This window comes from Ovis aries, chromosome 13 (assembly GCF_016772045.2).
Source record: "Ovis aries strain OAR_USU_Benz2616 breed Rambouillet chromosome 13, ARS-UI_Ramb_v3.0, whole genome shotgun sequence".
Taxonomy (NCBI): Eukaryota; Metazoa; Chordata; class Mammalia; order Artiodactyla; family Bovidae; genus Ovis; species Ovis aries.
Genome location: NC_056066.1, coordinates 41,414,529 through 41,431,347, shown reverse-complemented (window position 1 = coordinate 41,431,347; position 16,819 = coordinate 41,414,529). Strand labels below are relative to the sequence as shown.

The following is a 16,819-nucleotide window of genomic DNA, read 5'->3' as shown; positions in this document are numbered from 1 at the left end:
CATCCTCATGCTTACCACATGCAAAAAAAAAAAAAAAAATTCTTTTTTTTTCCTCATTTATAGGCAGAGAAAGGCACTAATCCCGACTCCACAATTTGCTCAGTTGTGATAAGAGTACAGATCCCATAACTAGTGCTTCAATCAGGAAGACCTTCCACTGCCCAGTGGGTCTCCTATGTTCCTTCCAGTCTGTTCTCACCCTGTAGATCAACATTGCTTCACTTCTTATGTGTATTCAGTCCTTTCACCTGTTCTAGGAATTGAAACAGACGAAATCAGAGTTTATCAGGTTCAAGCCTCTTGGGTTACTTGGTTTCTGCCTTGCCCACTTTTTTTTTTTAATCTGATGCCTTTTTCTTGTTTTATTTTGGGTTAATCAAGTATTATTTTCCATTATTGGATTTTTTGAGCAATTTTAGGTTTACAAAAGAATTGAGTTGAAAGTACAGAAAGTTCCTTTATAACCTCTCAACATTTTCAGTTCAGTTGCTCAGTCATGTCCAACTCTTTAAGACCCCATGAACCACAGCACACCAGGTCTCCCTGTCCATCGCCAACTCCTGGAGTCTACCCAAACCCATGTCTATTGAGTCAGTGATGCCATCCAACCATCTCATCCTCTGTTGTTCCCTTCTCCTCCAGCCCTCAATCTTTCCCAGAATCAGGGTCTTTTCCAGTAAGTCAGCTCTTTGCATGAAGTGGCCAAAGTACTGGAGTTTCAGTTTCAACATCAGTCCTTCCAATGAACATCCAGGACTGATCTCCTCCAGGATAGACTGGTTGGATCTCCTTGCAGTTCAAGGGACTCTCAAGAGTCTTCTCCAACACTATAGTTCAAAAGCATCAATTCTTCGGTGCTCAGCTTTCTTTCTGGTCCAATTCTCACATCCATACATGACCACTGGAAAAACCATAGCCTTGACTAGATGGACCTTTCTTGGCAAAATAATGTCTCTGCTTTTTAATATGCTGTCTAAGTTGGTCATAACTTTCCTTCCAAGGAGTAATCGTCTTTTAATTTCATGGCTCCAATCACCATCTGCAGTGATTTTGGAGCCCAGAAAAATAAAGTCAGCCACTCTTTCCAATGTTTCCCCATCTATTTGCCATGAAGTGATGGGACCAAATGCCATGATCTTCGTTTTCTGAATATTGAGCTTTAAGCCAACTTTTTCACTCTCCTCTTTCACTTTCATCAAGAGGCTCTCAGTTCTTCTTCACTTTCTGCCGTAAGGGTGGTGTCATCTGCATATCTAAGGTTATTGATATTTCTCCTGGCAATCTTGATTTTAGCTTGTGCTTCCTCCAGCCCAGCATTTCTCATGATGTATTCTGCATATAAGTTAAATAAGCAGGGTGGCAATATACAGCCTTGATGTACTCCTTTTCCTATTTGGAACCAGTCTGTTGTACAATGTCCAGTTCTAACTGTTGCTTCCTGACCTGCATAAAGATTTCTCAATTTCCTATTACTAAGACTGGGCTTTGGTGTGGCACATGGGGTACAATGTGTGAGCCATATTGACACATTATTGTTAACTAAAGTCCATAGTTTACATTCGGGTTGACTTTTGTACTGTACCTTAAATATTGTTCAGTTGCTCAGTCCTGTCTGACTCTTTTGTGACCCCGTGGACTGTAGTGTGTCAGGCTCCTCTGTCCATGGAATTTCCCAGGCAAGAATGGTGGAGTGGGTTGCCATTTCCTTCTCCAGGGGATCTTCCTGACTCAGGGATCAAACCCAGGTCTCTTGCATTGCAGGTGGGCTCCTGACCATCTGAGCCACCAGGGAAGCTCTGCACATGGGTGTGTGTGTATATTGCACTGGGTCTTAGTTGCAACATGCGGGATCTAGTTTCCCTGACCAGCGATTTAACCCTGGCCCTTTGCAGTAGAGATATAAAATCTTAACCACTGGACCACCAGGAAAGTCCCCATTCTATGGGTTTTGAAAACTGTATCCACCATTGCATGTATCACACAGAATAATTTCCCTGTGCTCCACCTGTTCACCTTATCCCCCCTCCCCAAATCCTGGCAACCACTGACATTTCACAGTCTCTGTAGTGTTGCCTTTTCTAGAATGTCATACATTTGGCATCATATAGCCTGTTGCATTTTCTGATTGGCATAGGAAACATTTAAGTTTCCTCCATGTCTTTTCATGGCTCAAGGGCTCATTTCTTTTTAGTTCTGATAATATTCCATTGTCTGGATGGACCACAGTTAATTTATCCATTTACCTACTGGAGGATATTTTGGTTGCTTCCAAGTTTTGGCAGTTATCAATAAAATTACTATAAACATCCATGTGTTTGTGTGGACATAAGTTTTTATTCATTAGTGTGACTACCTAAGATTGTGAATAATGTATGAGTGTGTTTGGTGTTGTAAGAAATTTCCAAACTGTCCTCCAAAGTGACCAAACTATTTTGTATTTGCGTCAGCAATGAGTGAGCATTTCTGCTGCCCCACAACCTCCCCAACATTTAGTGTAGTCAGTGTTCTGGATTTTGACCATTCCAATAGGTGTGTTCAGTCCAGTTCAGTTCAGTCGCTCAGTCATGTTGGACTCTTTGCGACCCCATGAATCACAGCACTCCAGGCCTCCCTGTTCATCACCAACTCCCGGAGTCTACTCAAACTCACGTCCATCAAGTTGGTGATGCCATCCAGGCATCTCATCCTCTGTCGTCCCCTTCTCCTCCTGCCCTCAATCCCTCCCAGTATTAGGGTCTTTTCCAATGAGTCAGCTCTTTGCATGAGATGGCCAAAGTATTGGAGTTTCAGCTTCAACATCAGTCCTTCCAATGAACACCCAGGACTGATCTCCTCCAGGATGGACTGGTTGAACCTCCTTGCACTCCGAGGGACTCTCAAGAGTCTTCTCCAACAACACAGTTCAAAAGCATCAATTCTTCGGCGCTCAGCTTTCTTCACAGTCCCACTCTCATATCCATACTTGACCACTGGAAAAACCATAGTCTTGACTAGACAGACCTTTTTAGGCAAAGTAATATCTCTGCTTTTGAATATGCTATCTAGGTTGGTCATAACTTTCCTTCCAAAGAGTAAGTGTCTTTTAATTTCATGGCTACAGTCACCATCTGCAATGATTTTGGAGCCCAAAAGGTAAAGTCTGACACTGTTTCCTCTGTTTTCCCATCTATTTCCCATGAAGTGATGGGACCAGATGCCATGATCTTAGTTTTCTGAATGTTGAGCACTATCTTATTGTTGGTTTAATTTGGATTTCCCTGATGACATGAAGTGGAGCATGTTTTCAAATGCTCATTTGCCATCTGTGTATCTTCTTTGGTGAGGTGTCTGTTAAGGTCTTTTGCCCATTTTAAGATTGAGTTGTACTGCTGGGCATGCACACTGAGGAAATCAGAATTGAAAGAGACATGTGTACCCCAATGTTCATCGCAGCACTGTTTATAATAGCCAGGATATGGAAGCAACCTAGATGTCCATCAGCAGACGAATGGATAAGAAAGCTATGGTACATATACACAATGGAATATTACTCAGCCATTAAAAAGAACACATTTGAATCCCTTCTCATGTGGTGGAAGAAACTGGAGCCTATTATACAAAGTGAAGTAAGTCAGAAAGAAAAACACCAATACAGTATACTAAGGCATATATATGGAATTTAGAAAGATGGTAACGATGACCCTATATGTGAGACAGCAAAGAGACACAGATGTATAGAACAGTCTTTTGGACTCTGTGGGAGAAGGCAAGGGTGGGATGACTTGAGAGGATAGCATTGAAACGTGTATATTATCATATGTGAAATAAATTGCCAGTCCAGGTTCGATGCACGAGACAGGAGCTCAGGGCTGGTGCACTGGGACGGCCCTGAGGGGATATGACGTGGAGGGAGGTGGGGGGGGGCTCAGGATGGGGACACATGTACACCCATGGCTGATCCACGTCAGTGTATGGCAAAACCACTACAATACTGCAAAGTAATTAGCTTCCAATAAAAATAAAAATAAATAAATGAATAAATTGGGCTGTTTTCTTACAGTTGAATTTTAATGGCACCCCACTCCAGTACTGTTGCCTGGAAAATCCCATGGACAGAGGAGCCTGGTGGGCTGCAGTCCATGGGGTCACTAAGAGTCAGATACGGCTGAGCAACTTCACTTTGACTTTTCATTTTCATGCATTGGAGAAGGAAATGGCAACCCACTCCAGTGTTCTTGCCTGGAGAATCCCAGGGACGGGGGAGCCTGGTGGGCTTCCGTCTATGGGGTCGCACAGAGTCTGATACGACTGAAGTGACTTAGCAGCAGCAGCAGTATATTTTAGGTATCAGTCCTTTATCATTTTTTTTTTTTTTTTACAAAGATTTTCTCCAAGTCCATGGCTTGTCTTTTCATTCTCTTAAGGGGTCTTAGTTGTCCCATACCTCGTAAATTGAGAGTGTGCTTGGGATGAAGTATGAATAAATATGAATCTCACCCAAAGTGGTTTCCTTCTTTGAAGGGATAAATCCCTCCAGTTTCTATCTGAGGCTGGTCACTACCCAGTGCCTTCAAATAGCTGTTTTCATATTTTTTCCAGAATTAATTAATTTTTTTTTACCAGAAACAAATCCTCTATTTGTCTTTTTTGAAGAATCCTCCTGATAGCCCTCCAAGCAGTTTTAAAAAATATTGTGTTGGCTAAAATTGAACAACATGACTGTCTGTAGGCTGACCACTGGGAGGGTCATTAGAGAGCAAGGTTGTGAAGGGTTGTGGATGGGGGAGGAGTCAGCCAACCAAGAGTGTCTGCCTTGTTGCCTTAAACATTTTCTAATTCAGACTTTTCACATTTTCTGACCCACTTTCCTTCCTTACCCAGCAAGACAAACACATGTTCCTCTATCTTGTCTAAATGAATGAGATTTGACAAAGTAATTTTATTTTTTCCCATGCCTCAGTTTCTCTACTTATTGTTGACACGGTTAATTTTAGATTAATATTAAAGAGGAGTCCATTAGTTGCGTATGACCTTGGTGTGTAGGTTCTTGAAGGTGATCATATGTCCTCATGAGCTTGAAGTTTTGAGGGCCAGGGATCTTCATAAAATCTTCTGGCCAGTGAGACTTGGATATCGGTATAAACAGAAGTGTGCTTGCTGACAGCAGAATACATAGCAGCAGCTGTTTCAGGGAACAAATACTCAATGCTTGCCCCACGGATCTGCCTGATTCCCCTGCCCATCCTGAGTGTCCATGAAGCAGACTCAGAGATTCATCCTAGGATCCCGATTTTGTCATCTAACCCTAAGATGTAGCTCTTTTCCTCATTTTGAGAAGAAAGGTTGAGTCTCAGGGAGCTTATCTATCATAGAAACAGAGCTAAGAGCATTTGGACTTGTTCAAGTTCATCTTATGTGCCCACCATTGTGATAAAATATTGACTATCTGTCCCTTTTGTTGACCTCTGGGTTGAGGGATGTGACCTCGTCAACATATAGAAGGTACTATTTAATGATGATATTTGACTAAAAATAGAAGTCAGCTTTTAAGTTTAAGTAAATTAGACCAGAGAGATGGCAACCCAGGAAGCTACACTTTAATTTATTCATGTTTGCACCAACTGGGCAGGTAGTCAGCTGCATGAAATGGTAATCCGATTACAGTGAAGGAACCAAATAGACACAGATGTCTGGGCCCAAGCCCTGGAGTTTCTGACTCAGGAGGTCTGTGCTGGGCTCAGGAATTTGCCTTTCTGACAAGTCTGAGGTGATGAATGGTCTTTACAGAGATAAGACATAACGGTGATGCTGTTGGTCTCAGGGCTCCTTTTCACAAACTAGAGAGGGTCAGTGAACCTCTGTAGGGAGCGAGCAGGGAAGGGGCTGGTTTATTGCAAGGTCTCAGTGAGGCCATTCTGCTGCCTGGCTAGGTCCTTCCCCAGCACAACCACTTGGCGGGGGGAGTGTGTGCCCCCCATGCCCCCAGGAGGGGGTCTTGTCAAAGGCAGATCCTGATTTGGGAAGCACAGGGTGGGCCCATCAGAGATGGCACATTGGAAGCAGTCCCCAGACAAGGATGCTGGTCTGGGACCTCACGTTGGGGAGCAAGGCAGCCACTTGGCTAGTAGATTCCTTCCTTTCCCTCTGCCTGTTTCCGACCCCAGCTGCCCCTCACTCGACCAGAGCTGACAATGCTTGAATGTTCAGTCCACATTTTTGTCACTTCCACTGAGCTCTGGGGACTGACTCATTCAAACGACATTCTCAACTCTTTGGAAAGATGCTGGGCCAGAAATGGAAACAGCGGCAAAGACTTACTGGGAAACAGGAAGCCAAATAGATATTTTTTCCAATCATGATTTTCTCCAGATTCAGAGACTGCTTAATTCACCATGAAACAAGACTTTTAGATAAAATACAAAAATCTTGTCCATGCTCAAACCACAGGAAGACAGCAGAAGAGTAAGTATTGAAAGAAAACAGCCTTAAAGTGTCTCTGTGGCGTATTTCAAGTTCTGGATTTTCTTGTTACCAGCTGCGTGCATTTATCCTGGCTGCGGTAGGACCAGCTGGAGTTTTAATTGTGCACCATGGATGATGCTGCCAGGATTTTCCCATGCATCTGTTGACTCCAAGTTCTTCAGGGGCCAGCTGGACACCAGAAGCATAAAAGTGGCATCCAGCTCCAAGGAGGAAGCTTCTGTCCTCATCACCTGTTGGAACATGAGGTAGGTAGGTCCTCTTTCCTGGGAGGGGTGTTGTAAGGGACCCCAGAAGGCTGGGTCTTGCTGAATGTCCCCAGAGTCCCTTCCAAAGGAGAATAAACTCTAAAGAGAAGCCTTTGCCAGCACTTCTCTTAAATCTGGCTTCAGAATTATTCGCAGTCTGAAGAGCATTCCCAGGGTTTGGGTGTGGGTGAATGCTTCCCCCTCCCTCTGTGGGTGGGCTGGCTCTGGGTGCAGGTGAGTGAGGTTGGGAGCTCCCAGCGGGGAGCCACTCCCATCCCCCTTTCCACAGAGCTTGACCGAACCCTGGGCACCCCTTGGGCCTGTGACTCGGAGTGGGATTTCTGAAGAAAGGATTCAGAGTTGGCAGCCCCTGACTCCGAGCAGAGCTCCCTCCTAACAGCTGCTCTCTGTGACTCCTTCACTCTTCAGGGCCCCTGTTTGCCCAACTTCGAGATGGTCTCACTCCATCACCTGGGGGTGGGCAGGGTGGCTACCAAAGCATCCTGCAGGTCTATTCTCAGACCCCTAAGGACTGGATAAGGGGGATAAGGAAGTTACCCTTATCCCCTTATCTGGATGAATGGATAAGAAAGTTGTGGTACACATACACGATGTACTCAGCCACAAAAGGAACACATTTGAGTCAGTTCTAATGAAGTGGATGAACCTAGAACCTATTATACAGAGTGAGGTAAGTCGAAAGGAAAAGATAAATACTGTATTCTAACAAATATATATCGAATCTAGAAAAATGGTACAGAAGAATCTATTTACAGGGCAGCAATGGAGAAACAGACATAGAGAATAGACTTATGGACATGGGGAGAGGGGAGGAGAGGGTGAGATGTATGGAGTGAGTACCATGGAAACTTACATTACCATATGTAAAATAGACATCCAACAGGAATTGCTATATGGCTCAGGAAACTCAAACAGGAGCTCTGTATAAGCCTAGAGGGGTGGGATGGGGAGGGAGATGGGAGGGACATTCCAAAGGGAGGGGATATATGTACACTTATGGTTGACTGAGGTTGAGGTTTGATAGAAAACAACAAAATTCTATACAGCAATTATCCTTGAATTAAAAAATAAAAATTAAAAAAGAATCTGAATAGATATTCATCTAAAGAAGACATACAAATGGCCAATAAGCACATGAAGATAGACATTCAGTGTCATTGGTGGGAAATGTAAATCAAACCACAATATGATATCAGTTCATTCCCACTAGGATGGCTACAGTAAAAAAAACTATTCTTTCCTCCACTTAACTGTCTTGCCATCTTTGTAAAAATTGACTAAATTGATTAAATATAAAAATTTTTCTTATTGAGCATCTTTTCATGTGCTTATTGGCCAACTGTATATATTCAAATGGTTTATTTTGGACTCAATTCTGTGCCAAAGACACTGATTAGGTCTTTTCTGATGCCAGAACCACACTGTTTTGATTACTGTAGCTTTGCAGTAAAATTTGAAATAAAAAAGTATGAGTCCTCTTGTCTTGTTTCTCTTCTCCAAGATTACTTTGGTTTTTCAGAGCCCCTTGAATTTCCTTGTGAATTTTAGGATCAGCATGACAATTTCTGTAGAAAAATCAGCAGATATTTTAATGGAGATTGTATTGACTCTGTACATTAATTTTGGGAGTTTTGTCAGCTTAAATCTTCCAATCCATAAACATAAACTGTCTTTTCCTTTATTTAGGTCTTTTAAAATGTCTTTAAACATTGTTTGTAGTTGTCAGAGTATGTATTTTGCACTTCTTCTGTTAAATTTATTCCTAAGTAATTATTTTTAATACTATTGTAAATGAAATTGTTTTCTAATTTCATTTTAAATTTGTGCATTGTTACTATATAGAAATGCAAATGGGTTTTAGGTATTGATTTTACTTCCTGTAAGGCTGAACTTGTTTATTAGATCTTATGGTTTGGGGATAGTTTTCCTAGGGTTTTCTGCATATAAGCAAGGCAATATTATCAATAAAGAGATAATTTTATGTCTTCCTTTTAAATCTGGATGCCTTTTATTTCATTTCCATGCAGAACTACCCTGGATAGAATCTAGCTAGAACCTCCAAAATCCTATGGCAGGAACAGGCATCTTTGTCTGGTTTCTGACCTTAGGAGTAGAGCTGTTGGTCTTTCACCATCAAATATGTTATCAAATATTGGGTTTGGGTAGATGCAACATATTTTCTTTCATAAAAATAGGCCAATAAAGGACTGTCAATTTTCATCTTGCTTCTTGAAGAAAGTCTGGCTGACTGCAAAAATTTAGTAAAATCTGCACCTTGCTAGGTGCCAGGCTCTTGTTTATTGAATAAAGTTTGCTCACCAGGCAGTTAATTTCCACTTCTAGAATCGTATGTTGCTGTATCATCACAGAGGCTTTATTTTTGTGTCTTCATCTTAATATTGTTATGGCTTATACACATGACGTTCTTACCTTTTAGATGTCTTTCTTCTTAATATCTAAATTATTATAATTCATATCCAGGTTAAACATAATATTGATGTACTAACTTACTGTTGTTCAGTCTCTAAGTTCTGTCTGACTCTTTTTGCGACTCCATGGACTGTAGCCTGCCCGGCTCCTCCATCCATGGGATTTTCCAGGCAAGAATATTGGAGTGGGTTGCCATTTCCTTCTCCAGGGAATTTTTCTCACCCAGGGATTGAACCTGCATCTCCAGCATTGGCAAGTGGATTTTTTACTACTGAAGTGAAGTGAAGTGAAGTCGCTCAGTCGTGTCCGACTCTTTGCGACCTGTGGATTGTAGTCCACCAAGCTCCTCTGTCCATGGGATTCTCCAGACAAGAATCCTGGAGTGGGTTGCCATTTCCTTCTCCATTTTACTACTGAGTCATCAAGAAAGCCCAGTGTATTCATTAGTCAAGTACCAAGGAGATCAAATCAGTCTATCTTAAAGGAAATCAACCCTGAATATTCACTGGAAAGACTGTTGGTGAAGCTGAAGCTTCAAAAGTTTGGTTACCTGATGTGAAGAGCTGACTCATTGGAGAAGACCCTGATTCTGGGAAAGACTGAAGGCTAAAGGAAAAGGGTACGGTAGAGGATGAGACGGTTAGACAGTGTCACTGACTCAGTGGACATGAATCTGAGCTAACTCTGAGAGATAGTGGAGGATAGAGGAGCTTGGTGTGCTACAGTCTGTGAGGTTGCAAAGAGTCAGAAAGGACTTGGCAACTAAACAAAAACAAAAACAGTTTCTACATTCTTCTTAACATATCCCTTGTAGACTCTGAGGACAGTTTTTACAACCATTATCTTGAAAATAGCAATGATTGTAAGACAGTGTACTTGGAATCTTAGAAGGGATACTCACGTGCCCCCACCAATATCTTCCTTGAGATCATTTGTGTGGACCATGCTTTACCATCTGAGCCACCAGGGAAGTGCTTGCGTGGACTAGCAGGGCCCAAAAGCAGTTCCTGTGATGATCAAGTGTTTTCTCAGTAATGTCTAATTTATAGTCACTAGCCCCTATGGTGCGGCAGTTGCTGTAACAAGGGAGACTGAGAAACTGAATTTCTAACTTTAATAAGTTTTAGTTTAAATAACCATAGGGGATTATGGTTGTTGTATTGCATAAGTTATACATCCCTCCTTCCCCCACATCCTCAAGTGCTAGTGACAGTCATTTCCCTGGGTGGGGAGCTTTTATCACCAACAATTGGGAGTTAGCCCTGCATCTCACAGCCTGGAAGCCCTGAGCACCTGGAATTGTGTATTTCCACCCATCTCCCCACCTCAGAGGCTAAAATTCTAAGTCAGAGCATGGACAGCTGCCCACGTGCTCTGGAGAGAAACAGTGCCAAGCGGGATCTGCACCAGGGGGTTTAGCCACTCAGTCATGTCCGACTCTTGCAACCCCATGAACTGTAGCCATAGCCCACCAGGCTCCTTTGTCCATGAGATTTCCCAGGCAAGAATACTGGAAAGGGTTCCAAGCATCAGGGGACCTAGGAGTTAATATATCTAAGAACAGGTGTTCATGTAGGAATTAGAAAGTTGTTTTTTTTTTTTTTTTTTAATGTCTCTTAAGAAAAAAAGTTGCCTCCCACATTTGATAAAGCTCTTTGGCTCTTTATGGGTAAATCACCTAGAACCCCTCCAAGAAGTGACCCACCTTGGTGGGGGCCAGACCTGACGCTGGAATGTCCCTCAACTCCTTTAAAGGTTGGCGCGGGCTCAGAGGACCCCACCCTTTGTTTGAGCCTTCCTCCAACACAGTCCTGAAATCCTTTGTAAAAGAGGCACAAAGGGTGGGGCTGGCCCTGCCTCCCTTCCTGTCTCAGGCGTCCACCTTTGAGGTCTCTAAAGTGGCGAGTTCCAGCCTGTGTCTGGAGCCCCGCCCCGCCCCGCCCCAATCGGCTGCACCGAGACAACCTCTCCAGGGTGGCCGTGCACGGAGTCGTGGCCCCTGACTTGGTCCCAAAGCCAGTGGGATGTCCAGACAGTGCCTGCCCGGACCCACCCCAGGCTGCGAGACTCTCCGATCCTGGGCGGGGGGTGAGGGGGAGGTGTCTTTCCTTCCTCCTTCTTTAGGTGCAGTCTGGCCCAATCCAGGAAGCCTCAAATGTCCGTGTCCCTTTGCGTGGGGCGCGGGGGTGGCGGGATGGTCAAGCGTGCTATCCCCCATCCCCTTGCACTTTCGGGGGTGTCCCCGCCCCGCCCCCTTGGTTACTGCAGACAGTACTGTCCATCCGCCAGCGGGTGTCTGTCTTCCGCACGTGACGACGCCACACTGTCCTGCTCCTTTAGCAAGTTCTGGGCTCGGCTGGACGTAGGGGGCCCGACCCCCGGGTCAGAAGGGGATCTGCGAGTCCTACCCGGAGAAAGGACTCTGCATGAGGAATCCTTTCAGCCCAACTTCGGGGATCGCCGTTTCTTTGGCTTCGTTTAGAGTTCAACAGCGCCGCCACCTGGCGCATCGCTGTGAGTGACCTCAGCGGAGGATGGCACAGGGTGTTAAAAAAACACACACACACACACACACACACAACAACAAATTTGCCACTCTCGGTTGGGCTTTGGACTGACCCCTCCGCATTCCTGACAAGTGAGTAAGCGGATAAGGTCGTGAAAGTGACAGATTCCAGTCTCCTCCTCCCAGTGCTCCCCACCCCGCACCAGCGCTTAATCGCCCCTCGTCCGTGTCCTTTGCGGACCAAGTAGCATCTATGTGCGCCCCTGTATCCATCTGATCTGTTGGGAAAAAGACCCCAACAGACAGACCCTCCCCGCGAGGGCACCCCGTGCGTCCCTTTGGGGGTGCGAATTGCACTGCCCCTCTGAGATAATGGACAAACTCAGACCACTCAAGCTAACTCGCTCCCCTACAGGGGTCCGCAGGAATTCGTCTGCCGCCACTTCCTAAAGGTGACGAGATTTGGGACCCTGACAGTGTCTCCGCGACTTTCTTACGCAACGAGATGAGGTCTGGCCGTGGTAGCTTGCGCTCAGGAACTTGTGGGTCCCCCAGGGTCCAAGTGTTAGGCCAGTCCTCCTCCTTGGCAGAGGGTGGCCCCAGCCACGCCCTCTGTCTCCAAGCGCCTCGGTCTCCTGAACTAGGCGCTCTGGCGGATCCGGTCGGCTAGCTCCCCTTGAGAGCGCGTTTGTGTGTGTGTGTGTGTGCGAGGCCAAGCTCTAGGCAGCCCCTCTCCAAACCCTCTGGGTGACGTGCACCTTCTCCCGAAGCCCTGTAGGTCCTAGGGATTACGGAACCGCCCTCCCCCGGCCCCTCATTCTAAGCCCTTCTCGCCCAGTCTCGTCTTCCAAGAGCTCCGCAATCCAGGCTTTCCTTAAATTAGTTGGTAACAACACTGATGAAGGAAAAGAGGACAAGGAGATTCAGGAGGGTAGCGTGTTAAGCCCCTCGTAGGGCGGCGCGCATGAGGCCGGTTGGCGGGGCGGGTCCCCTTTGACAGAGGTGCGGGGCCCCCGGGAGCCTGCGCTGCAGGCCCCGCCCGAGGACCTCGCAGGCAGGGCCGAATTTACTCATCCCCGGGCGAGGTGATCCCGGGCGCGAGGGCGGGCGCAGGGCGTCCGGAGGACCCAGTAATCCGAGAACGCAGCATCAGCCCTTCCCACCAGGCACTTCCTTCCTTTTCCCGAACGTCCAGGGAGGGGGACCGCTCACTTATAAACTCGGGCCCGAGCCTGGTGGCCTGTCAGAGACTGCCTCGCCACAGCCGGACGCGCCGGGTCGGAGACAGACGCGAGCAGCTGTCGCCGCGGGCTCCCCGCCTCTCTCTGCCCCGGCCGGGACCCTGTGCGCCGCGTGCGGACACTATGCTGCGCGTCCTGCTCCTCGGCGTGCTGGCCCCCGCGGGCCTGGGGCTCCCGGCGCCCCCTGAGCCTCAGCCCCTCGGCGGCCAGTGCGTCGATCTCGACTGCTTCGCCGTCTTCCGGGGCCCCGCGACTTTCCTCGCCGCCAGCCGAGTCTGCGAGCGCTTGCAGGGCCACCTGATGACCGTGCGCTCCTCGGTGGCCGAAGATGTCATCTCCCTGCTCCTGAGCGGCGACGGTCTGCGCCTCTGGATCGGTCTGCAGCGCCCGCCGGGCTGCGACGACCCAGAGCACTCCGGGCCCTTGCGCGGCTTCCAGTGGGTGACGGGCGACAACCGCACCAGCTTCAGCAGGTGGGCGAGACCTCGCGACGACGGGGAGCGCCTATGCGGTCCGCTGTGCGTCGCCGTTTCGGCTGCGGCCGGGGCGCTGGCACCGGGAGAGCCCGCCTGGGAGGAGCGGCCGTGCGACGCGGAGGCTGACGGCTTCCTCTGCGAGTTCCACTTCGCCGCCTCCTGCCGGCCGCTGGCTGTGGAGCCTGGCGCCACGGCGGCCGCGGGGCTCTCGATCACCTATGGCACCCCTTTCGGAGCCCGCGGCGCAGACTTTCAGGCGCTGCCGCTGGGCAGCACCGCCGCGGTGGCGCCCCTCGGGGTGGAGCTGGAGTGCGCGGCGCCGCTGGGAGAGACCGAGGGGCGCTGGAGCAGGGAAGCCCCAGGTGCCTGGGCCTGCGGCGTCGAGCGCGGCGGCTGCCAGCACGAGTGCAAGGCGAGTGACGGGGCCTCGAACTGCCTGTGCCCGGCGGACGCCGCCCTGCAGGCGGACGGGCGCTCCTGCGGGCCGCCGGCCGAGCACCCGTGCCACCAACTCTGCGAGCACTTCTGCCACCTCCACGGGCTCGGCAACTACACGTGCATCTGCGAGGCAGGCTACCAGCTGGCCGCCGACCAGCACCGATGTGAGGACGTGGACGACTGCGCGCAGGTGCCCAGTCCGTGCCCGCAGAGCTGCGTCAACACTGAGGGCGGCTTCCAGTGCCACTGCTTCCCAGACTTTGACCTGGTGGACGGCGAGTGCGTGGAGCCCGTGGACCCGTGCTTCGGCAATAGCTGCGAGTACCAGTGCCAGCCGGTGGGCCGGTCCGAACACCAGTGCATCTGCGCCGAGGGCTTCGCGCCTGTCCCCGGCGCCCCGCACAAGTGCCGGATGTTCTGCAACCAGACTTCGTGCCCGGCTGACTGCGACCCCCACAACCCGGCCGTCTGCTGGTGCCCTGAAGGCTACATCCTAGACGAGGGCTCCGTGTGCACGGACATCAACGAGTGTGACAACGGCATCTGCCCTGGCCAGTGCCACAACCTCCCTGGCACTTACGAGTGCATCTGCGGGCCTGACTCGGCCCTCTCTGGCCAGACTGGCACCGACTGTGACCCCATCCAGGTGAATGAGGGCCAGGGCACCCTGGAGGACAATGACGGCTCTGGGGAGCCCCCGGTCAGCCCGACTCCGGGCGGCACCGCACGCCCCTCGCCAGCACCTGCTGGTCCCCTGCACTCGGGCGTGCTCGTGGGCATCTCCATCGCAAGCCTGTCTCTGGTGGTGGCGCTTCTGGCCCTCCTTTGCCACCTGCGCAAGAAGCAGGGCGCCTCGCGGGGGGAGCTGGAGTACAAGTGCGGGGTCCCTGCCAAGGAGCTGATGCTGCAGCAGGTGAAAACTGAGCGGACACCTCAGAAACTCTGAGAAGCCTGGTACCTGGACTTCCCTCCCTCCTCCCGGCCCCACAGCCATTCTCTCCAACTCCCCTGCCCCAAGCACCTCAGCTGGCGTCAGAATAGAAGACCCCTCGCCCCTCTTCTTTCACTGCTTCTGCACTTGGCTATGGAGGAGAGGAAGGGGGGTGTTGGAAGTTCGGCCCTAGCCACTTCCATGATGTCATCAGACAAGCGAGCAGGGATGACAGCTTCATTGTGACAGGTTGCAAAGTGCCCTGTGCCCTCACCAAGGGGCACTGGGTGGGGGTGTGTGTGTTCTTGTTTGGCAGCCTGGGGGCAGACATCATTCCAGCGGACTGATGAATGACACTGAGTCAAGGATAATGACCCCAATATTTATTTTTTGTTCTGCTTTTTCCCCTACCCGGTGTGTCTCCAACACCTGCTTTGCATCTCTCCCGCCTTCCTCCCCTCCCCTCCCCTCTCCCTCCTGCTCTATCTATTTATGTGTGTGCTCCCATTTGTTATGGGATCCTTACACTATCTTGGTGAAATTTTTCCAGCCCTCTTGTGTTTATGAAGCTAAGCCCCATTTCATCCTTTTCATTTCTCCCAACTTTCCCTTTCCAGGAACTCGGCTGACCTACCTGAGCCACCCTGTCTCTATTGGACCCTATTTTTCTGCTCTTAGCTGTCTGCCTGGGCAGAACTACTTTGTGAAACAGAAAGAAAAACACTAGAAATAAGAATGGTTGAGAATCTGTTTTTTCACCAGAGTTGCTAATTTATCCTGAGATTTCAGGGTTCCAGAGCAATAGCATTTTAAGAAAGGTTAAAATATAAAGGGCATTTATTAGACTCATGTTGCTGGACTGACCTAGGAATTCAACCCAAGATTTTCATTTTTTATTTTCAAACAATGAACCTGGGTTTTACTGTTGTTGTTGCTGTTTTGATTTGGAAAGTAGTCATCATTAAGCTTCTTATGCAGTGTCTTTCCCTATGTTTATTATTAGTTATTTGTGAAAATATTGAAAATGGTTGCTCTGAATTGAGAGGAGATGGAAGCCCATCCCAGGAGACAGTGCAAGAAAGTTTCAGCTGCAGAATTCACGCCAGTGGCCATTTGGACTCTCATGGTCCTTGTCATTTGTGGGCCCAAATAAAACCAGCTCTACTGGTTTTTTGGGAATTTGGGAGCTTGCGGATGGAGGCTGCAGCATGGCCTCTTCTTGATCAGGCCTTCCGGGATTTCTCCCACTTTGGAGGAGAGTTTTCTGAGCCCAGCCATTTGGAATGCAGTCCGGGAGGCGGGAGCTGCCCCGGCAAGCTGGTTAGAAATGCCCTCAGGCGCCATCCCACCTACTGCACAGGAATCTACATTTTAACAAGTTCAGCAGGGGGCTGTCTGCTCCGTGTATTTGAGGAGAGCTGTTCCAGACAGCTGCCAACGTTCTGGAACAGATTAAATATGAGTAATAAGTAGCAGGCCAAGTTAGGCCCTATATTCAAGAAACTGAGGAATTAACTGAGAAATTTTCCTTTTATAGCTTTGCTTTCTGGTAGAAGAGCCTAGGTACACACCTTTAGACATTGCTACACAGGGTCTCTGGTTCAAGTAAGCTAGGAATGAAATGCTTAGTGTATGGAAAAAAATGTATCATGTAAATGTATCTTTTGTAATGCAAAGGTTTTCCTCTATTGTTTTGTAAACTCAGCACATTTGTACATAGTTATTTATTTATTGGAGATGGACTAGAACACAGGCAAAACTCCTGCTTATGATGTCACTTGTAGAAAATAAATAACAGTGCTCTTGGTTTGTGTCGGTTCACCTCACTCCCATAGCCCCTTAATTTTATGCTATTAAACAAGGCTTATGAAAAATGCAGATGCCAAGAGGTACGTTTAAAGGCTGCCCCCTACTCCATTACTAGCTCCATCCACGTCTGGCTCATTGCTGACTTTCGAAGGTCTTTCCAGGGGAGGTTGTTTTCACTGTAGAAGGACTTCGTGTCACGTCTGTGTGCACAAATATTTATTTTTCTTCTGTTACCATGACAACCTCATACACAGGACTTA

General features: G+C 48.2%; 1 protein-coding gene and 1 long non-coding RNA gene across 2 annotated transcripts; both read left to right on the top strand.

The window, feature by feature from the left end:
* Positions 1-4,030: 4,030 nt before the first annotated feature.
* Positions 4,031-8,724, top strand: LOC132657554 (uncharacterized). Its single transcript, XR_009595929.1, has 2 exons — positions 4,031-6,707; positions 6,997-8,724. It is a non-coding gene; the product is annotated as an uncharacterized LOC132657554 (long non-coding RNA).
* A 4,185-nt stretch (positions 8,725-12,909) lies between these two features.
* On the top strand, positions 12,910-16,556 carry THBD (thrombomodulin). Its single transcript, XM_015099674.3, has one exon. It carries the CDS (start codon positions 13,029-13,031, stop codon positions 14,763-14,765), a length of 1,737 nt encoding a protein of 578 aa, XP_014955160.3. The 5' UTR covers positions 12,910-13,028; the 3' UTR covers positions 14,766-16,556.
* The last annotated feature ends 263 nt before the right edge of the window (positions 16,557-16,819 follow it).

Bases quoted from the DNA above. Each gene is read 5' to 3' on its own strand.
- THBD (XM_015099674.3), top strand. From the start codon at position 13,029: ATGCTGCGCGTCCTGCTCCTCGGCGTGCTGGCCCCCGCGGGCCTGGGG.